The sequence below is a fragment of the Gorilla gorilla genome, chromosome 18 (genome assembly GCF_029281585.2).
Source record: "Gorilla gorilla gorilla isolate KB3781 chromosome 18, NHGRI_mGorGor1-v2.1_pri, whole genome shotgun sequence".
Lineage (NCBI taxonomy): Eukaryota > Metazoa > Chordata > Mammalia > Primates > Hominidae > Gorilla > Gorilla gorilla.
Window position 1 is genome coordinate 104,973,861 of NC_073242.2, and position 22,589 is coordinate 104,996,449.

The window sequence follows — 22,589 nt, forward strand, 5'->3', positions numbered from 1 at the left end:
AAGCGATCCACCTGCCTCGGCCTCCCAAAGTGCTGGGATTACCTGCATGAGCCACTGCACCCAGCCCCTGAGGACATTACTGATCCAGTGATTGGATCACATGCTTAGTTAGAGCCTGTCTTACAGCTGGACTTCCAGTTATATGTGGGAAGAAAGGTTTTATCATTCAAAATCAAAAGAATGACACAGGAAGCTAATGGTCGTATGGTAAAACTTTTGCACAGGACTTCAAGTCTTAACCATCACAGTAGTGGATAAAATGCCTCCCCCTTGCCCTAGCCTCTCCCCAGCTTTCCAAGCCCTGGCCCACTGTGGTTTCTGGGAGCAGAGGCTGGGAGGCATTACCATCTCCAGCTCCTCCACGCGGAGCTGCCTGCGGCACTTCAGGGACACCCTGTGCTCCTTGGCTTCCTGCAGAGTGTCATTGCGCACGGTCGTGCTCAGGCAGATCACCACGTCCACCCTGCAGACGAAAGGAGAAGCCTGAGGCTGGCTGGGGCCACACAAGGGCAGATGGCCTGAGAGCTGGGCTTGGGGGGGTCACACCATTAAGAATTCAAGATGCCCTTTGGGGGAATGTCTTTCCTGTAAGGCTCACTGTATTTTTTTTCAGGGTGCTAAAAGCTGCAATTTGATTGTGGGTGTCATGAAAGGCAGGCAGCAGCATGAACGCTGACTACATTCCTGACAGAAGGGGAAGCCACACAGGGCACATGCGTGCAACGACAGTTCAACATCTGTGTTAAAAACATGTGACCACAGAGGAATGCTGCTCTTAACTCTAGGACTGTACTTTTGACCTACTGTGAAACTCCCTCCTGAAAGGTAGAGAAACTTGAGCAAATTGGGAATTTGGTTTGTATGAGGGCAAGTGTTCTAGAAATGGTCCTTTCAAAGAGCAACATGGAAGAATTTGGACGGTCACGCTGAAAAAGCTCATCAGTTTCCTCAATAAGACTTAATTCTTAAATGAATAAAGATTCTGTTTCTTCACTAAATATCTAATCCAATACAAAAACTGCTGCATCTTAGATGAGATGACATAACGGGAAGACGCAGGGAAGAGGTCAGTTCGCCTCTTTCACTCACACTGCACCCTGCTTCTCTAAGTACACAATCCAGCCCTACTTCGTCAGTTAGATGGCCTGACCTGGAAGAATTAAAAACGCTCCTTTAGCCTATGGGACCTCCATGTGAGAACTACCATCGCCAGATGCTCTGTCCAGACAGTCCGAGTGTTTGCCACGCTAATCAAAGGAGAGATGCGGGAGGCCTCCAGGGCTAACCCCACCAGGCAGCAGGAGGGCTGCCTGACATCTCGCATACTCATTCCGGAGCTAAGAGGGACTTCGGGAAAGTGGAATGAAACAACTACAAGCTACATACTTCTTTTTTATGTTTGGGCAAAGCTTCAACACGTCCTCCTTGCAGGCCATTTTAAACTTGTAAGAAAACCGAAAATCCTTCATCTGCACCTGAAAGGTAAAGAGAAAGAAAGTCAGAAGTTTTGTGGCAACTTGTGGTCAGTAGTGGTAGGGCGCACTTTTTCATATAGCTCTCACAAGCCTGTTTACAAGACCCTGCATGGCTTGACCCACACCTGAGACATCACGACCTGCTCATCTCTCCAGTACTCCCCCTACAACAGGCAGGCTTCCTTCCTTCCTTCCCTCCCTCCTTCCTTCCTTTCCTTCCTTCCTTCCTTCCCTCCCTCCTTCCTTTCCTTCCTTCCCTCCCTCCTTCCTTCCATCCATCCATCCATCCATCCATCCTAAATAAAAATAGGACATATATTTGAAAATCTTTTTTTTTTTTTTAGACAGAGCCTCTCTCGTCATCCAGGCTGGAGTGCAGTTGTGCGATCTCGGCTCACTGCAACCTCTGCCTCCCGGGTTCAAGTGATTCTCCTGCCTCAGTCTCCCGAGTAGCTGGGATTACAGGCACCCGCCATCACGCCCGGCTAATTTTGTATTTTTTGTAGAGACAGGGTTTCACCATGTTAGCCAGGCTGGTCTCGAGTTCCTGACCTCAGGTGATCAGCCTGCTGCAGCCTCCCAAAGTGCTGGAATTACAGGCATAAGCCACCATGCCCGGCTGGAAAAAATGATTTTTTTGTTGTTGCTGTTGAGATGGAATCTTGCTGTGTTGCCCAGGCTGGAGTGCAGTGGCGATCTCGGCTCACTACAACCTCCGCCTCCCAGGTTCAAGCAATTCTCCTGCCTCAGCCTTTGAAACAGCTGGGATTACAGGTGTGTGCCACCATGCCTGGCTAATTTTGTATTTTCAGTAGAGACGGAGTTTCACCATGTTGCTCAGGTTGGTCTTGAACTCCTGGCCTCAAGTGATCCACCCACCTCGGCCTCCCAAAGTGCTGGGATTACAGGTGTGAGCCACCGCGCCTGGCTGGAAAAAAATGACTTTTAACAGAACATCAGAGGTGCTCTGATGTTCCAAAAAAGGAAAGGATTCAGTCAACATCCAGGCAGCTATGATGGGATATTGGCAGCCAGGTGTCACTGACCAGCTGGAAGTGGGTGACTCCGATGGCACACTTCTCGTTCATGTCCTTCTGGTGTTTGTTCTGTATCAGACACTCCATCAGGTCCCCAGAGTCTATCTGGTTATCTGCCACATCCTGGGGAAGACAGCATGCATTTACACTTCATTGGTAACAATTAATGAACAAAACTTGTAGCCCAGTCCGAAACAAATGCAAGCAAGGTTGGTTCTAGAAGCCCTCACAAAAAAAAGACACACCATAAATTGTAATCAAAATAAGCCTGAAGAATCACAATGGTATACATTCAGTGGCATAAAACTAACACAGCACTGTGTTCCGTATGAGACAAGATATATGCTTTTTTTTTTCACTTTCCGAAAAGCAGCTGGCTTTTGGGATAATATCTAACATAGCCTCCCAACTGTCAGATCCTAAAGGTTCCTGGGTATGTTTCACTCCCACAATTTAAATAGTTCAGTAAATGAATATGAAATAGTCAGAATTCACTCAATATTGAGGTACTAGGAGACAGTTGGAAGAAGGAGCCACTATTACTGCTAACAATTCCTGGGCAGATGCTAACAATTCCTAGGCTGATGTACTGGAATCAACCCTGCATACTAATGGGGGTTTCCCTGTTCCATCTCTTCTTAAAAAGGGCAACTCAGTAACTGCTGCTGGCCACATACCTGTTTTTACCTACAAAAGCTAATCAAACACAGGTTCCAGGATGGTAGCATCTCTCTCTCTTGATCTTGTTTACTTTTTCTTTTTTCTTTTTTAGACAGGGTCTCACTCCGTTGCTTAGGCTGGAGTGCAGTGGCACAATCATGGCTCACTGCAGCCTCGACCTCCTGAGCTCAAGTGATCCTCCCACCTCTGCCCCCTAGGTAACTGGAACTACAGGTGTGTACCACCACGCCTGGCTAATTTTTTCTATTTTTTGTAGAGACAGAGTTTTGCCATGTTGCCCAGGCTGGTCTTGAAATCCTGGGCTCAAGTGCTCCTCCTTGGCTTCAAAGTGCTGGGATTACAGGTATTGGTCACCACACCCGGCCTGTTTACATTTTTAATTTTAACTTGTCAAAGCTGGCTAACACTCAAGAGTAATACATGCTGCAGACAGAGGTGAGTCTGAGATACTCAGGGGAGAGTCCCTGTCAATTTGTTTCTGTTTTTAACCCTTGCTCCTCCAGACATCACTTACGTGGCAGAAGTTCTGAATTATGGGCTCACAGGCTCTCATCAGCAAGGCTTCTATTTGAATATCCTGTAGAAGATTAAATATATTAATACTTCTGCTTTAGAAAGAGCCAGGGTGGAGGAGGAGCAGTTTCTCTTTCTGAATCAGTAATATCTGATGGGCAAATAATCTAATACATACTTTTGGAAACGATTCTAGTATTTGAAGTAGATAGCCCCAGAATAAATCTAGAACTGCTCCTCCGTTATACTTTGAAAGGCAAATTTTTAAAGACATATTCCTTTTCGGCCTGAACAAATGAGAAGGCAGAATTAAGAAAAGTGAGGTAAAAACACATGTAGCAATAACATTAGAGTATGCAAAGCCTTTGCAGATTTTCCCAAAATGCTAAGTAGTTCAAAATGAAAACAGGGGTAACTGATATCCATCTTCAGTTTATAAGCTCATAAGCCAGAGCACTGCCCTCAAAGCAGATGCCAAACCACTGTTACTGGGGAACACATACTAATAATGCCTTCAAACAGAGAAACCCGTGCAACACTAGCTCCTGAAAAAACACCTTCCTTTAAAGAGCTATACACCCAGACTGTTCTCATAAGTCCATGATGACAATGATAATGTGAGAGATGACGACAAAATGAGAGAAGGCAACGAACTTCCGAAAACTAGAAAGCAAAAAAGAACTGGTTGAGAAATGTAATTTTACATTATGACAATTCAAATAGAGTACTAAAAGGTTTAAGACAAAATGGTAGTTCCCCACTTCTCTGATTTCTGGCCCCACAAAATAACTTTAACATGTTTAGCTGCCCTCCTCTGTATTTCTAAATAACATCCCAGTGCTTTATGAGGGTTTCTAATCCCCCCCCCTTTTTTTTTTCTTTTTATTGAGACGGAGCCTGGCTCTGTGGCCCAGGCGGGAGTGCAATGGTGCAATCTCGGCTCACTGCAACCTCTGCCTCCCGGGTTCAAGTGATCCTCCTGCCTCAGCCTCCCAAGTACCTGGCACTACAGGCATGTTTTACCACGCCCAGCTAATTTTTGTATTTTTAGTAGAAATGGGGTTTCACCATGTTGGCCAGGATGGTCTTGACTTTTTTTTTTTTTTTTTTTTTTTGAGACAGAGTCTCGCTCTGTTGCTCGGGCTGGAGTGCAGTGGCGTGATCTCAGCTCGCTGGAAGCTCCGCCTCCCGGGTTCACGCCATTCTCCTGCCTCAGCCTCCCGAGTAGCTGGGACTACAGGCACCCGCCACCACACCTGACTAATTTTTTTGTATTTTTAGTACAGACGGGGTTTCACCATGTTAGCCAGGATGGTCTCGATCTCCTGACCTTGTGATCCGCCCGCTTCGGGCTCCCAAAGTGCTGGGATTACAGGTGTGAGCCACTGCACCTGGCCTCTAATCCCATTTTTAAAATATTTTAGTGGGTTTCAGGATGGAACAGGGATAAACATACGTATTCAATCTTCCATGCTTAGCTGGAAGTCCTCAGCTTTTATGTTCTGAAACACACAAACACTACCAAATGACCTAACTAAAAAAGCGAGGGATGAGAGAATGGGAATGTGTAGATTGCTCTTGAATGTGACTGTGATGTGAAGTACTGCTGCTATTTTTTTTTTTTTTTAAACACAGTCTCCCACTCTGTTGCCCAGGCTGGAGTACAGTGGCGCAATCTAGGCTTACTGCAACCTCCGCCTCCCGGGTTCAAGTGATTCTCCTGCCTCAGCCTCCCAAGTACGTGGCACTACAGGCGTGTTTCACCACACCCAGCTAATTTTTGTATTTTTAGTAGAGATGGGGTTTCACTATGTTTGGCAAGCTGGTCTCGAACTCCTGACCTCGAGATCCGCCTGCCTCGGCCTCTCAAAGTGCTGGGATTCAAGGCGTGAGCCACCGCTCCCGGCTGTACAGCTGCTATCTTAAGGGAGAAACAGAGGCAAGGCTAATGACTATGATAAATCTAATTTATGAAGAAAACCAAAGGGCTGTATAGAGTGTTGTTCTAGAGAAATGAGGGAAGGAGCTCACAAAGCAACACAATATACTTCTTTATAAAGCAAATATGGAAAATTTGATCAGGTTTCTTTTCATTGACAGAAAATCCGCACTCTCAGGAGTCTAGAAACAGTAGAATCGAACACAAAAGGCCAGGATGCTGGCAGCCACTCTCCTCCAATGAGTAAGCTGCATACCACTTACCTCTGATTCTAACTCAGTGAGGTTGCCAACTATATCTCTACACTCCACCACCAAGTCATCCAGATGGTCCTGGAGGCACTCCAGCTCCTGCAAATATAAAGGCAAGCCACTGGCATTTATCAGTCACATACATGAACAAGGGAAGGGGAGATATCAGCGTCATGACACTTCCCTTTTCAGTGGTCCTCCTTTCTCTTCTTTTTAAAATTACCTCACCGAACAGGACACAAAAGCTTTGTTTAATTCCCCAGACTAAGATTGTTGAAAAGATAATTACTTCATGTAGCAGGTTGGTTATGAGGGCCAAGTGGGCACAAGAGCCATGCAAAGGCTGGGCACGATGGCTCACACCTTTGATCCCAGCACTTTGGGAGGCTGAAGTGGGAAGATCACCTGGGGTCAGGAGTTCGAGACCAGCCTGGCCAACACAGTGAAACCCCATCCCTACTAAAAATACAAAAATTACCCGGGTGTGGTGGTGGGTGCCTGTAATCCCAGCAACTCAGGAGGCTAAGGCAGGAGAATTGCTTGAACCCAGGAGGGGGAGGCTGCAGTAAGCCAGGATCGTGCCACTGCACTGCAGCCTGGGCAACAAGAGTGAAACTCCATCTCAAAAAAAAAAAAAAAAAAAAAAAAAAGAGCTGTGCAAATCCCTCAGAAGACCAAATCTACAAGTGCAAGGAGAATCAATCTTCAAGTGTCCTCAAAGTCTAAAAACCTTATCAGGCCTTGATTCTATTTTCAATCTGTGCTTTGATAATTTGTCACCTCTCATTTTAAATATGCACTTTAATAATGATCATCAGACAAATTCACAGTGAAGAGCACAGATTATTTTAAGACTCTTTATTGGCAAAGTAATTGGGAACCAGGGGTCTGGAACACAGGATACAACTGATAGCTCCTGCAAGTCAGATCTGGGATTCTAACTCCAGTATACATCAAAAGGGTCCTCTGAAGAAAAACAAGTGAACACACTAGGGTTTGGGTACTTAAAAGCTATCTTGTGTGGGCTTTGGCAACCGAGCTGGAGCTATCTGTAGCATTAGTCTATTACTATTCCTTCTAGAGGTTTACAGGTTTAGAGGTTTCAAGTATAATATCAGCTCACTTTCACAAAACATATCAACAGCTATTTCTTAGCAAAGTGCTCTGTTAAAGGATCAAGTTTAACTTACTATTCTGCAAGAATCTCTCTGTTTCAGAATTAGAATGTGAGGGGAAGAGAGGAGTTGTAGGAATTATACAACAGCCAGAATGGAAGAAGAAGAAATAAAAAAGCTAAAGGAAAATACCCCAAACTTTTGGGAGTAAAATAAACGGCTAAGAGAAAGATCCTATTAATAGAATCCTGGCTGGTCTCAGTGGCTCACACCTGTAATCCTAGCACTTTGGGAGGCCGAGACAGGTGGATTGCCTGAGCTCAGGAGTTTGAGACCAGCATGGGTAACATGGTGAAACCCTGTCTCTACTAAAATACAAAAAATCAGGTGGGTGTGGTGGCAGGTGCCTGTGATCCCAGTTACTAAGGAGTCTGGGGTACAAGAATTGCTTGAACCCGGGAGGCAGAGGTTGCAGTGAGCCGAGATTGTGCCACTGCACTCCAGCATGGGTGACAAAGCGAAACTGTCTCAAAATAAAAAAAAAAAAAGAATTCTTAAGTTTAGCTTCTCCATGACGGGCTGCAATGTAGTGCAGCTTTCTAAAGTTTACTTTACTCGGGGTTCTAAAGGAAACTATTTTCTGGGATTCCAAATCACCATATCCCTTGTTTCATTGGACAGAGGCAACAGAAAGCTGAACTATAAGCATTTTCTAACAATATACCCAACAGAACTGTAGCAGGCTCAGGAAACAGACTGCTGAACATGATAGTCCTATGCTCAACAGACCTGAGTAGGCAATCACGTTTCTCCTTTAAAATGTCCAATTCCTGTACCTGTGACTTTTTCATACTGTACTTCCAGAGGGGGTTTTGTAGTGGTACAAATGGAACCCAGAAACCTGAGTTCACTCCTTGAGTATTTATGTGGCTTTAAACATGCAGTATTCCTACTGCTGAGTATCCTGCATTCAGATGGAAGACAGCTAGCTTCCCACATGACCTGCAGTCATGCATCTTTCCTTCTTTCCCTTAAACTGGGACACAATCCTAAGGAGCCAATCACAGCACTCAGGGAATTCTTGGGGGCTGCTCCTTCCCTCTGCTTCCTAGATGGAGAGGCTATATAATGAACCCAACTGAATTTTAGGTAAGGGAATGTATACACTTAACTTCTCTGAGCTTCAATTTGTCAACCAGGTGAGAAAAAATTCCATTTCTACATGTTTTTTGGGACTGTTCTAGGGCATGCCCACTATTCATGCAGACCAGTACTCACATATGCACAGATTTACACCCTGCTTATCTCAAAAGGACTTAATGGAGAAAATGAATTAAAAATGAGTAAAATGAATAAAGATGAGAAACAAAAAGGAAAGAGGATGTGAAATGGAGCCAGTAGTAAGCTTTCTACAAAAATGCCTACCATGAAATCTTATATACCTGTAAGACGCAGGCCATACCATTGGCTCTAGAAGTTTTAATAAGCAACAGGAAGAGGGAAAATAATCAATTACAAAATACAATAACCATAATGCAAACACAAACTCGCTGCCAACTATTCCTGATACAAAGACCAGAGAGAAAATTTTCCTGAGAATTTCTTCCAGAGAAAATATTGAACAATACAACAAATCACATCTGTAAGGTAAAGAGAGATGGATTTTATGGTGTTTGTACTCTGCATAAAATGTTAAACATTAACATCATCATTATTGTAAGACAAACAGAAAGCGATGTCACCTACCTGTCCAGTCTCTGTTTTCTCACTGCACCATTTTCCCAGATCAATCAGGCACTTATCCTGGAGGGCAGGATCCAGCTTGACATCCATGGCACGCTGGTGTAGGATCCTTTGGACTTCAGCTCGGCACTCCCGTGAGAGCTGCATGAGAAAAAATGAGCTAAATACTTGAAAGGTAACAAAACAAAAACACAAAGATATGAGATAAACCTGCTATGAGGAAACTAACAAATAACCCTGTATTTTATCTCCCAAATTTTATACCTCAAATATCTTCCAGAATAAAAATTAAATGTTGCGGCCAGGTGCGGTGGCTCACGCATGTAATCCCAGCACTTTGGGAGGTCGAGGCGGGCGGATCACCTGAGGTCGGGAGTTTGAGACCAGCCTGACCTACATGGAGAAACCCTGTCTCTACTAAACACACAAAATTAGCCAGGCATGGTGGCACATGCCTGTAATCCTAGCTACTCGGGAGGCTGAGGGAGAAGAGTCGCTTGAACCCGGGAGGCGGACATTGTGGTGAGCTGAGATTGCACCATTGCACTCCAGCCTGGGCAACAAGAGTGAAACTCCATCTCAAAAAAAATAAAAAAAATAAAAATAAATAAATAAATAAAATGTGCAAGAGGCTTCGAAAAGCCCATATCTTTAGCAATGCGATTATACATATTCAGCAGTTTCTAATATACTATATAAACAACATTCTTTTATGAGAGTATCCTGATAAAAGTGAACTGGCTTCATTCAGACTAGGTTAGTTGGAAAGTTTTGTGTTTGTTGTTTTGCTTAGCAAAACTAATGTGTCAGTCTATGAACGCCATGTAGAAGGTCAGATCCAATTCAAGAGAGCATAATATACACTTGACTCAGGAGAAATGAGTTCAAATTGACCTAAATCAGAAAAAGCAGGAAAATGTAGATATAACATTATGAGATAGGACTGGACTCTTCTAGATGAGCTATGAAGAATTAGCAGAGGGTAAAGCAGGTGAAAACTAGTATTTTTCCAAGGGCCATGACAAAGCTGTTACTGACAGATACGGTTAGTCTCTCTTGCAAAAAAAGAAAAAAAAGCCAGCATACCCGGGGCAGGAGGGATGGAAAGTAACTGTTTAATGAACACAGGGTTTCCTTTTGGAGTCATGGAGTGTTTTGAAACTAGACAGACATGATGACCACACAACACTGTAAATGTACTAAATGTCACTGAATTTTTCTCTTTAAAATGGTTAAGACCAGGAGCGGTGGCTCACACCTGTAATCCCAGCTCTTTGGGAGGCTGAGGCGGGCAGATCACCTGAGGTCTGGAGTTCGAGACCAGCCCGACCAATATGGAGAAACCCCATCTCTACTAAAAATACAAAAATTAGCCGGGCATAGTGGCGCATGCCTGTAATCCCAGCTAATCTGGAGGGTGAGGCAGGAGGCGGAGATTGTGGTGAGCCGAGATCGCACCATTGCACTCCAGCCTGGGCCAACAAGAGTGAAACTCCGTCTCAAAAAAAAAAAAAAGGGTTATTTTGGCCAGGCGCAGTGGCTCACATCTCTAATCCCAGCACTTTGGGAGGCCCAGGTGGGCGGATCACCTGAGGTCAGGAGTTCAAGACCAACCTGGCCAACCTGGTGAAACCCCGTCTCTATTAAAAATCCAAAAAAAAAAAAAAGCCAGGCATGACGGCAGGCACCTGTAATCCCAGCTACTCGGGAGGCTGAGGCAGGAGAATCACTTGAGCCAGGAGGAAGAGGTTGCAGTGAGCCAAGATCACACCACTGCACTCCAGCCTGGTGTGCAGTGAGACACATTCAAGAGTGAGGCTTTGTGTCAAAAAAAAAAAAAAAAAAAAAAAGGTTAACTTTATGTTATGTGAATTTCACCTCAATTAAAAAAAAAAAAAAAGAAAAGAAAACTAGCACCACAGACTCCAACTCTTTCTTATTTAAAAGAGAAGAAACCTCCTACCCCCTAGTCACTATAGTGACCAGAAAGATGCCGGGATTTGGGAGCCCTCACGGTTAATGAGAGGCTCATTATATGGAGAAAAAAAAAAAAAAAAAAAATTCCCAAGTTTTCTCACACAGCAGTATAAACACTGGGTTAGGGTGCAGCAACTGATGTATGCCATTTCCTTCTGAGTCCCCTCATTCTGGATTTGAGATAGCCAGGCTTTTGCATTAAGCTCAGAAGGGGTATTTCTAAGGATGGATGAGAAGTGATACCATCTCAACTCTCCGGAACAAAGGCAGGACTGATAATGGAGCATCTCAGAAGGTAGAGAAAGCCATCGTGGAGAACAAGTGCATGTCAGTGCGCACCGGGAAGCAACTGATGCTGCCGAGACCCCAGCACACACAAACATCCCAACAAAAAGCAGCAGTTGGGGCAGACAAATACCAAGAGACTGAGGTATGGAGGTTTCTGCTCCAACCAGTCCATGGGCAGACAATGCGAATGTGTTCAGCTGCCAAGAGGAGAAGCCTAAAATCCATTTGTAGCCTGGCTAAAAGCTTCTAATGGATCCTTAAACCTAAATAAAGTTAGGACAGCAGAATTTAACTGTCCATTTGTGATTCAGATTTTGGGAATTAAAAAAAAAATCTGGAAATCTTCCCCCACCCACTTTGTTAAAAACATAAAATCAGATGATAGAAGCTGGTAGGGCAACTCTAAGTGCACTCATGGAAGGAAGAAGTTTCTAGAAGTGCAGCAATCTTCTCACCAAAAAATAGTCTAAAAAGTTTTCCTAAGATGACTGAAATCAGAAGAATATACAGCAAACAATTTAAAAAACAAATGACAATAAGAAGAAATGAAGTCGATATTCACTGCATACCCTCCTTCCCTGTTCCTCAGTGCGGTAGGCGTGTCTGTATAAACAAGAGAACACAGCTCCCTGAGGCATAAATTCACTGGTCTCATTCCAACCGTGGGTGTGGCAAAGACGAGAAGCGTCTCCCTGGCACTTGCGGTACAGGACAGGGTCCAGCCTATAAGGTTAAGAGTTAGAAGATAACCACTAATTAATAGACATTTCCTTCTAACACAGGCTCAGGGTTTTTATGAGGTGTTTGCTTGTATACTCATTGATAATCACTTCCAGGGGCGTGGAGACAGAAGATATGTAAAAGTATATTTCTGAATTTTGTTCTTTTGTTGTTTTTTTTTTGACACGGGATCTCTCAATCTGTCACCCAGGCTGGAGTGCAGTGGTGCTATCTTGGCTCACTGGAACCTCCGTCCCCCGGGGCTTGAAGGCAATCCTCCCACCTCAGCCTCCCAAGCAGTTGAGGCAACAGGCACACACCAGGCTCTTTTTTGATATTTTTGGTAGAGACAGAGTCTCACCATATTGTCCAGGCAGGTCTCAAACTCCTGAGCTCAAGCAATCAGCCTGCCTTGGCCTCTCAAAGTGCTGGGATTACAGGCATAAGGCACCGCACCCAGCCGTGAATTCTGTTCTTAATGAACACACAGTAGTCAGCACTGTGGGAGGCCTAGGCAGGAGAATAACCTTCTATAGAAGTTTGTTAACCTTCTACAGAAGATTTAAAGTCTCTCTCAAAGATATCTTGGCTTTGTTAGATACCTAACATTTTAATAGACTTAGCACTCACATGCCCTGGGTGAAAACAGAAAACTAGGGTTGCAGCCACCACCAGGCAATTCACAACTTTTTACTTAATACTTTTTACTAAATACCTTTTTCTAAGTAGGAATGAAGTTCAATCCTATGTAATGTATTAGATTCAGTAAGATCAGGAAATGGCAAGATAAATAGTCTCCTATTCAATTTTCTCTCTTCTTCCTGTGCCAGGTAAGGTGGTTATCTTTTTGGTCACTTGAGTGTGCTTATCAATTTATGAGACTTGACATTTAACTCTGAATCTGGAGACAGTGGATTAGACAATGAGCCTGCTTCTTCTCCAAATCAGACCAGGGCATGCTTAATTCTGTCCATATTATATTGTCAACTTTGGTAGATGGCTAGTTAATGGGAGAAAAAAGCTAATAGTTAATGAGTAACTATTAAGAACTAATATTTAATGAGTAACTATGCAGCACTTTTTTTATTATGGGGGAAGGAATTAAAGAGGAGAAAACGTGATTTTGATTAAGGCAATACACTCAGTAGACTATTTAGGTTGAGATGGCCTGAGTAAGCAAAGGGAAATTACAGCCCAGCTTTCTGTAGTCCTTTCCAGAGCTAATCTGAAGGAATAGAAATAAGAATATATTGAATCTTTAAGTAACCTCTTTCTAGAAAAAGTGTGTGGGCAAAACACATGCACACACACACGTTTTTTGAGATAGGGTCTCACTGTTAACATGCAGTGGCATGATCACAGCTCATTGTAACCTACAGCTCCTGGGCTCAAGTGAATCTCCTTTTTCTTTTGAGACGGAGTCTCGCTCTGTCTCCCAGGCTGGAGGGCAGTGGCGCGATATCGGCTCACTGCAACCTCTGACTCCCGGGTTTTACGCCATTCTCCTGCCTCAGCCTCCCGAATAGCTGGGACTACAGGCATGCACCACCTACGCCTGGCTAATTTTTTTTGTATTTTTAGTAGAGATGGGGTTTCACCGTGTTAGCCAGGATGGTCTCGAACTCCTGCCCTTGTTATCCTCCCACCTCGGACTCCCAAAGTGCTGGGATTACAGGCGTGAGCCACCGCGCCCGGTTCAAGTGAATCTCCTGCTTCAGCCTCTCAAGTAGCTAGGACTACAGGTGCACGCTACCATACCTGGCTGATTTTTTTTTAGTTTTTAAAGAGACAAGGTCTTGCTATGTTGACCAGGCTGGCCTTAAACTCCTGGCCTCAAGCTATCCTCCTGCCTAGGCCTCCCGAACTGCTGGGATTATATGTGTGAGCCACTGTGCCTGGCCAAAATATATATTAATCACCAAAAAAAATTAACTACCACACCATGGTGGCTTAACAACCGAATGGAGAAGCCACTGAACTTGAAAAGCTAGAGAAGCAGTCGGATCCAGCACTGGCTGCTTTGGAGGTGGGGAGAGAAAGCAAGATGCGGAAAGAGGAGGGGAATGACAGCCAATGAACTCAATGATTCTGGCTGTAATACGGATCCTTCTCCTAGTTCATCCTCCCACCCCCGCCGCTTTTTGTTAACAGAATGAGAGGGAAATCAGAGAATCAAGTTGTCACTTATTGACAAAAACCCCTTAAGACAGACTTAATTCAGTAACTCTCAATAAATAAATAAAAGCCAATTACCATATCCACTGCAAATCAATAAAAATACAACTGCACTATTATCTTCTTAGAGACATATCTGAAGGCGCTTTTGCCACCCCCACAGGTGCCATACTTCTTACTAGACAGATCTTTGTAGTATTAGAAACATTTTGACCCTGACTTCCAAAGTCGTGGTGAACAAGGATGTGTGGTACAGGCTGGTAGTGGGCTGACTCTGCTTTTAGATAATGTTCTGAAAGTGATAAAGAATAGTTTTTCAGGGGATTGGAGTGTGTTAGCTGTCCCAGAACCGAACAAAAAGAGTTTCCTACTGATTATTTTAATAAATACAAGTAATTATGACTACACAGGAGAAGAGGCTGAGGCAATACATTTACTTTGGCTTCAAAATACTCACTTCCAATCCCGGGAGATGAAATACTGCAGCTCTAAGAGACGGTGTTCACAGTCTTCTACCATCTTCTCTGTGTATAAATGTTCCATCAGGCACGACAAGATCCTAGCCATAAAATGTGTAAAATTGTAACAAGAGAGAAGTGTTCAGAACTCTATGTCAATATAATATTTCCCTGGTCTGTAGAAGGCGGCTTTTAGTTATTTTCTTAGGGCAATCAGATTTATTTTTCTGAGAATCACTCAAATTAACTGAACCTGACAGTGGTTATACCTTCGATCAACTTCAGAGCCACTCAGCACTGAAGACTATGCATGCACAAGGGCAGTGTGCAGCTGCTGTATTTTTAACTGGTTATGAAAACTTTCCAACACACAAAGAAGTAGAGAATAATGTAACAGCCACCTTCCCTCCCCATAACTTTATCAATCTATGGCCAAGTCTGTTTTAACTCTAGGCCTCTTTGCTGATATTTTAAAGCAAAATCCCAGATACTCCATCATTTCATTTGTAAATATTTCAGCATGTTTCTTTAAAATATAAGGACTTAATACCATTATCACACCACTAAGCAATTATTTTAAAAGCTTTACTATCATGTAATACCCTGTTAGTTTTCAAATATTTTCCTTTCTTTTCTTTTCTTTTTTTTTTTTTTGAGATGGAGTCTCGCTCTGTCGCCCAGGCTGGAGTGCAGTGGCGCAATCTTGGCTCACGCAAGCTCCGCCTCCCAGGTTCACACCATTCTCCTGCCTCAGCCTCCCAAGTAGCTGGGACTACAGGCACCCACCACCACGCCCGGCTAATTTTTTTGTATTTTTAGTAGAGATGGGGTTTCACTGTGTTAGCCAGGATGGTCTCGATCTCCTGACCTCGTGATCTGCCCGCCTCGGCCTCCCAAAGTGCTGGGATTACAGGCGTAAGCCACCGTGCCCGGCCCAGATACTTTCAATTATCTTTTTTTTTTTACAAGTTTGTTCAAATCAGGATCCAGAAAAGGTTAACTGATAAGTATCTTAAATGTATTTTCATCTGTAGCAGTTCTTCCTTCTTCCCTCTCCCCTGCCCCCTCTTTGCTTGATGTGGTTATTTTTACACTGTAAATATTCTTAATTAGTTTAACCACACAGAAAGCTTTGAGGAAGAATATGATTTTCTAATTCTCTAGCACAGCATGAACAGCAGGAGTTCTTGCATAGCAGCATGAGATAAACATGGACTATACTGCAGGCTATAAAGATTTTTGCAGAATGGGAAAGCTGCTCTTACTTGTAACTGGTTTTTTTTGTTTTTGTTTTTGTTTTTTTTTTGAGATCGAGTTTTCCTCGTTGCCCAGGCTGGAATGCAATGGCACGATCTTGGCTTCACCTGCCTCAGCCTCCCAAGTAACTGGGATTACAGGTATGCGCCACCAACACCCCACTAATTTTGTATTTTTGGCCAGGCGTGGTGGCTCACACCTGTAATCCCAACACTTTGGGAGGCCGAGGCGGGTGGGTCATGAGGTCAGGAGTTCAAGACCAGCCTAACCAACATGGTAAAACCCTGTCTCTACTAAAAACACAAAAATTAGCTGGGCATGGTGTCATGTGCCTGCAATCCCAGCTACTCGGGAGGCTGAGCCAGAAGAATTGCTTGAACTGGGATCCGGGAGGCGGAGGCAGCACTAAGCGAGATTGCGCCACTGCACTCCAGCCTGGGCTACAGAGCAAGATTCTGTCTAAAATAAAAATAAAAATAAATTGTATTTTTAGTAGAGACGGGGTTTCTCCATGTTGGTTAGAGGCTCATCTCGAACTCTGGACCTCACGTGATCTGCCAGCCTCAGCCTCCCAAGGTGCTGGGATTACAGGTGTGAGCCACCACGCCTGGCTTGGTTTGGTTTTTTGAGACAGGGTTTTGCTCTGTCATCTGGGCTGGAGTGCAGTGGTATGATCATAACTCACTGTAACCTTGAACTCCTGGGCTCAAGCAATCTTCCCACATCAACCTCCCAAGGAGATGGGACTACAGGCATGCACCACCACGCCAGCTGATTTTAAAAACTTTTATGTTGCCTTGCTATATTGCCCAGGCTTGTTTCAAACTCGTAGCTTCAAGTGATCCTCTCACCTCGGCCTCCCAAAGCACTACAATTACAGGCATGAGCTACTGCATCCGGCCATGGTTTAAGAGCTGTTTTTACATCATAAAAAATAAAACTAAAGAATGAGAATACTTTAATATAGCATTTATTCAGCTTTTCTAGATCTTGGTTGCAACTTTAGTATTCATTTTGTCCATTACTACTCCCTTCAACTACCACATTTTGTTTTCTATTTCTATTTTCTGTTTCAAGTATTTTCTGATGATTACCAGGTAGTCAATGTATACAATGAGTCAATATACAACTAGGATGAAAAGTACAGAGTGCCAAAGTATGTACCACCTATCCTCAGTGTTTCTCTCTTTCATTTTAATTTGATCGTGATATAAAATTATTCAGTAACCTAATATATAGGTCCATATATGCTCAGTCATTGTCCGTAAACACCATCACAATATTGGGTCTAGGTGTCTCTATATCATGGATGAGGCAGATCCTAGGTTTTAATTCCAATACTAGTTTTAATAAAAGTTGGTGTATATTCAACTTGTTCAACAAAATTTCAGTTAAGATGTCAAACCACCCAAAAGTCATTTGAAGGAATGTTCCCTGTGCTGCCAAATGAAATACAATATGGATAAATACCATGGAGAAGATAACTTACATCGGGTCTCCAGATCTTATATGTTTGCAGGCTGTCTGGATTACAGATTCACAAGCTTCATTCAAAGCTCGATCAATGCGGTAATCTGCACCAGGGTCAGTCTCCTGAATCAGTGTTTGAAGCTGAATTAAAATAAATTAAGAAGGAAGAAAGAAAGTCACTTAGGTGCTAGGTAAGAGCAGTGTCTTCATACATTCAGTTGCTCAGTCCTATTTACCACAATGTACTCCAATAAAGTTGTCTACAGTTGTCACTAGCCAAGCTCAAGAGCATTTGCCAAATACTTTTCCAACTGGTTTCTCTACCTTGACTGCAGGTTTTTCTGTTTGAGTCACTGATGGGGACTGCTTATCTATGTTCTCAGTAATCCCTGGAGGTCTTTACAACATGAATATGAAGGCTGCCTCTTTGCTTTTATCTGCCTACTTGTTAATCAGATTACTAAACCTGGTGCACCCAGCAAAGCCAGATTTAAGTGGAAAAGAGTAAATAAAGAACATTTTCACTTAAGAGACCTAATTGGGTCCTAAGAATCTAGAATTTGAATTTTGCTGCAAAGACACTGGTATTAAGTCAAGTGTGCTGTGCTTTATTAAAAGCAGATGTGCAATTTCATTTAACTTGCAGAAATATCAATTACAAAAAACAGGATTACGGTATTTATAATTTCCCATTTTCCTCAACTATTTTTCTATAACCAAGAGGTAAACCAGAGCTTGCTCATTCTAAGTACATAGAAAAATACTTGTCATTATGCAGCTGGAAATGAGACTATATTCTTTATCATTTACTTTTCCATCTTGTCATGGAACAAAGGAAAGACAGGAGAATAGGTACTTCACATTTTTTTTCCTGCCTTTAAAGCACTTGGGGCATAGATGAAAAAGCTCTAAATTAAAATCAAAAGAACTGAGTTCTATTAATAGTTCTGGCTCTGACAGATTAGCTTTGAGAACATGGACAAATTGATTACCTCTAAGTTTTAGTTTCTTTAACTGCAGAAAATTGTAAGAAATAATAATATATGGGAGAATATTAGGTAAACTGCAAAGCATTTTATAGACATGAAAGATGATTATTACTACAGATAAGTAGCAGATGGCGTTTTGGGGTAGAAATCTTTTTTTTTTCTCCCCGAGACAGAGTTTCGCTCTGTCACCCAGGCTGGAGTGCAGTGGCATGATCTCTGCTCACTGCAACCTCCACTTCCCGGGTTCAAGTGATTCTCCTGCCTCAGCCTCCTAAGCAGCTGGGACTACGGGCATGTGCCACCACTCCCGGCTAACTTTTGTATTTTTAGCGGGGATGAGGTTTCGCCACGTTGGCCAGGCTGGTCTTGAACTCAAGTGATCCGCCCACCTCGAACTCCCAAAGTGCTGGGATTACAGGCATAAGCCACCACACCCAGACCTGGGGTAGAACTCCTTAATAATAGAAAGCAAATTTGAAAACCATAATCCTTACTGGTTTGCATTCCCTTTTGCCAAGTTAAAAAACTGGAACCCTGTTGTGTCACTGATTTGTCCTCTGATCCTTATACATCTAACCTATGATCCCACAGGGCCTTCACTGGAGCACCTGTGGGATCATAGGTTAGATCACAAATTTATCAGAGAACCATAATCAAAAGGAAATAAAGGAAAAAACCACAAACTTCTATTATCCTGAAAGAAGCTGGTAATCCAGAAGAGAGAAACATGAAAGATTTCCAATATTCTAGGATAGAAGTTATTTATACCAAAAATTGTTGGTGGCAATTTGGGAAACCTACAAAATGCTGTGGTTAGCTGGTGGGAAAATTACTATCGAATGATTACCAATGTTACTTATGACATTTGTTGACAAAGACCAAAGCATTTACATCTTTTTCTGAGAAAAGTTGGAAGCAACATGGGAGTCTGCAAGTCTCTGCAAGAACTCTATCAGTTAAATATCCATGACTGACAGGCAAACGTCAAGAAACAATACATGCACTAGACTGCAAGTATTTACAGGCGAAAATGAATGCCCTCTAGAGCCTAGTGGGCTAACAGCTCCAGGGATCATTGCCACTCTGGAATTTAGTGACAGTAGCGTGGGAAATAAACACTGAAAATGTGAATTGCTACATGATTATACACCTATTCCAGCCCCTGGCATGCTTAGGAAAACCTGGGAAAATGCTTCAGAGAGATGACTAGAGAATAAGACTGGCAGTTATCTTTGGCCTAGGAGAGCCTGGGCCCACGCTTACTCAGCCATGAACGAAGAGAATTTCACAGTTCATGATTATGGTGCATTTGGGAGAGTAAGTACTCAACAAGATGATAATTATCCTTACGCTTTACAGCTTACTACCTGTTGAGAAATCACTAAATCAATCACCAAGCAGAGAACAGGGAAAACTAATGGTCAACCACAGACAGGTATGGAAGTCTGCTGTATTAGGAAGAAAAATTTGAAAAAGAAAGAAAAAAGGGGCCAGGAACAGTGGCTCATGCCTGTAATCCCAGCAGTTTGGGAGGCCAAAACGGGCAGACTGCTTGAGCCCAGTAGTTTGAGAACAGCCTGGGCAACACGGCGAGACCCCATCACTTAAAAAACAAAACAACAAAAAAGAAATAAAAATAAACTCCCCCAAAATGAATTACTTTAAAACATTCGTCAATTTGACTGGGGATGGCTACTGTAGTAGAACACTAAGGACATTTTTCTCCCTTTGGATCATTTAGGCCTTCAATTTTTGTGGGCAAAAGCTAAAAACCCTGGGTCCATAAAAATAAAAATAAAGCGCTTCTTTCCTACTTGGCTAAATTTTTTTTTAATTTTATTTTAATGTTTTCATTTTTTATTTTTTGAGGTGGAGTCTTGCTCTATTGCCCAGGCTGGAGTGCAGTAGTGTGATCTCAGCTTACTGCAACCTCTGCTTCCCAGGTTCAAGTGATTCTCCTACCTCAGCCTCCCAAGTAGCTGGGACTACAGGTGCGTGCCACCACGCCCGGCTAATTTCGTATTTTTCATAGAGACTGGGTTTCACCATGTTGGCCAGGCTGGTCATGAACTCCTGACCTCAAGTGATCTGCCTGCCTTGGCCTCCCAAAGTTCTGGGATTATAGGTGTGAGCCACCATGCCCAGCCCCACTTGGCTAAATTTAATATGGGCAAAACCATATGTTTCACTACTTGAAGCCACTCTACATTTGGAAAGTACTTTTCTTCTGGACACAAAGGGTGATGTGGGAAGTACTTATGTATCTTTCAAGCTGAGTCACTAGTTCTTTCAACAAGCTACATTTTAAAAAGCCCTGGGTGTGAATTAGGTGCCTCGAAATAAAGTCAAATCAGTCTATTTTCTTTTTTCTGTATCCCTTACTACAAGTGTAGCCTCAGTAGAAAGACAGGTTTAGGCCGGGCATGGTGGCTTACACCTGTAATCCCAGCACTTTGGGAGGCTGAGGCGGGAAGATCACCTGAGGTCCAGAGTTTGAGACCAGCCTAGCCAACATGATGAAACCCCATCTCTACTAAAAATACAAAAATTAGCTGGGTGTGGTGGTGGGCAACTGTAATCCCAGCTACTCAGGAGGTTGAGGCAGGAGAATCATTTGAACCCGGGAGGTGGATGCTGCAATGAGCAGAGATTGAGCCATTACACTCCAGCCTGGGCAACAAGAGTGAGACTCTGTCTCAAAAAAAAAAAGGTAGGTTCATTCCTAACCCCTGCCACAACAACCTTTCTGTGCTGCTTTAAGGATGAAGTGCAAATATAGGCTGTCTCCTGATTCATTTTTGGTCTGGGTCCCAGGACCCACACTGGCACAGAGGTTCCCCAAGGAAGTCACCAGCAACAACTGCACCTTAGAAACAACACTGTGGCAAAATCAAACAGCAGATTCCAGAAGCCTTCCCTCCTGCCCAGGTTGGTATTTTAAAGAAGTTACATTTGTCTGTTTTCCCACCATGGGATGCATAGACACGCATGCGTGCGCACACACACACACACACAGACACACGTGCACACATGCACTGGTGTCTACTCTGGGTCAAGGTGAGTAACTAAAGCTAAGATATAATTTTACTCCACATCCAAATTCTATAAAACTGTTGTGTTTCAGACTGCAAAGTTTTGTTTCAGACTGTAAAAATCTGATTTTACACGATTATCAGGAAAATAAAATTCGAGTTGATATCCAGTTTTTAATAAAAATGCCAACTATAAAATAATAGACTGATTGTGGCTTTCTAAAGTTACACTGAGGGAGGAGAGCCTCAAGTTTCTACTATTCTAGGATATAAAGCGAAACTATCTCTTGTGCTCCCTAAAGGAAAGTTCACTGCACAGGGCACACTGGTGCACATGGTATGTTAAGTTGCTCTAAGACTCCTATCCAGTAAAAAGTAATCAACATGGACAACAGGAATGAAAGGGATGTACTAAATCTCTAATACATTAACTTGTGTTTTGTACCTGACCTACAGTTATTCAACTGTTTATAAACGCTAGATCAAGAAGAACTTTATCTCCCCAAGCAAAGTATGCTAACTGTGAGGTTTAGTGATAGAAAAAGGACTCCCACCATGGCACACGTTTACCCATGTAACAAACCTGCACATGTATCCTGGAACTTAACATTAAATTAAATTAAAAAGAAAATGGCTCTTCCATGCATAGTTGCCCTAGTATATGAAGAAAAGATAGTGTGATTTCAAAAATGACATGCTCTCTTGATCCTTCAGGCCAGGAATTCATGCCATGCGGTAAATTAGTAACAGAAAAAATTTAGAAACTTAGAAAAAATTTCAATTCATATCAACTCTTTTTCAGCCTCAACTCAATCAAATCTATTACAACAGGCAAATTCTCTCTTGGTAGAGGGCCTGTCGTCATTGACTGGAACCTGGTTTGCCTTGATTCTGAGTTTAGGAAATCCAGTCTAGCAAGCTGCACTTTCTTTAGGAACTCTAGCAAATAATGCATTCTATCTATCTAAGAAGACAATTCTTTTTATTGATTATGAGCTCAAACTTTTGCTCTGTAGCAAATGTCACATTCTTACTAAGATATGCCTGAAGAAGCAACGTTCAGTCTCTGATCATTAGTACCTAATGTTCAATGTGATACCACAGATGATCCATATAAAGCAAGGTGGGACAGCATCAGGAAGAGGCTCTTCAGCTGATAAATGTGACATTCAAAATGGCAATAGCAATGTCTCCTTACCGCCTGCTGGCAGTTCATTCCAAGGTTCCCCTTCTCCCCTCGAACTACTTTCATCAGACAGTGTAGGGTCCGCCCTTTTCGATGTAATCCAGAACAATGGTGTTCAATCTCCCCCCGACAGCTTAGGATGATCTCAGGGCTCAGAGAAAAGTCTTCCATCAACATGCGTCGGTAATCCAACATCTCCCCCTGGCACTCACTGCTGACTTGTCGCCCTAAGTTAGGATGTAAGTCATAACATTACGAAGGGTGATGCTATGTATTAGCATCA

The 22,589-nt window shown here is 42.9% G+C and overlaps 1 protein-coding gene across 1 annotated transcript in view; it reads right to left on the minus strand.

The window, feature by feature from the left end:
• The window catches only part of GLG1 (golgi glycoprotein 1), a 152,868-nt gene that overhangs the window by 16,665 nt on the left and 113,614 nt on the right, over positions 1-22,589 (minus strand). Inside the window, exons 8-17 of the mRNA XM_031002968.3 lie at positions 22,319-22,533; positions 17,119-17,240; positions 14,372-14,473; positions 11,589-11,742; positions 8,758-8,895; positions 5,909-5,995; positions 3,708-3,770; positions 2,522-2,635; positions 1,387-1,475; positions 346-463 (exon numbers count right to left, since the gene is read on the minus strand). Coding sequence (XP_030858828.1) covers positions 346-463; positions 1,387-1,475; positions 2,522-2,635; positions 3,708-3,770; positions 5,909-5,995; positions 8,758-8,895; positions 11,589-11,742; positions 14,372-14,473; positions 17,119-17,240; positions 22,319-22,533 — 1,202 coding nt within the window. The remainder of the gene's footprint in view (positions 1-345; positions 464-1,386; positions 1,476-2,521; positions 2,636-3,707; positions 3,771-5,908; positions 5,996-8,757; positions 8,896-11,588; positions 11,743-14,371; positions 14,474-17,118; positions 17,241-22,318; positions 22,534-22,589) is intronic.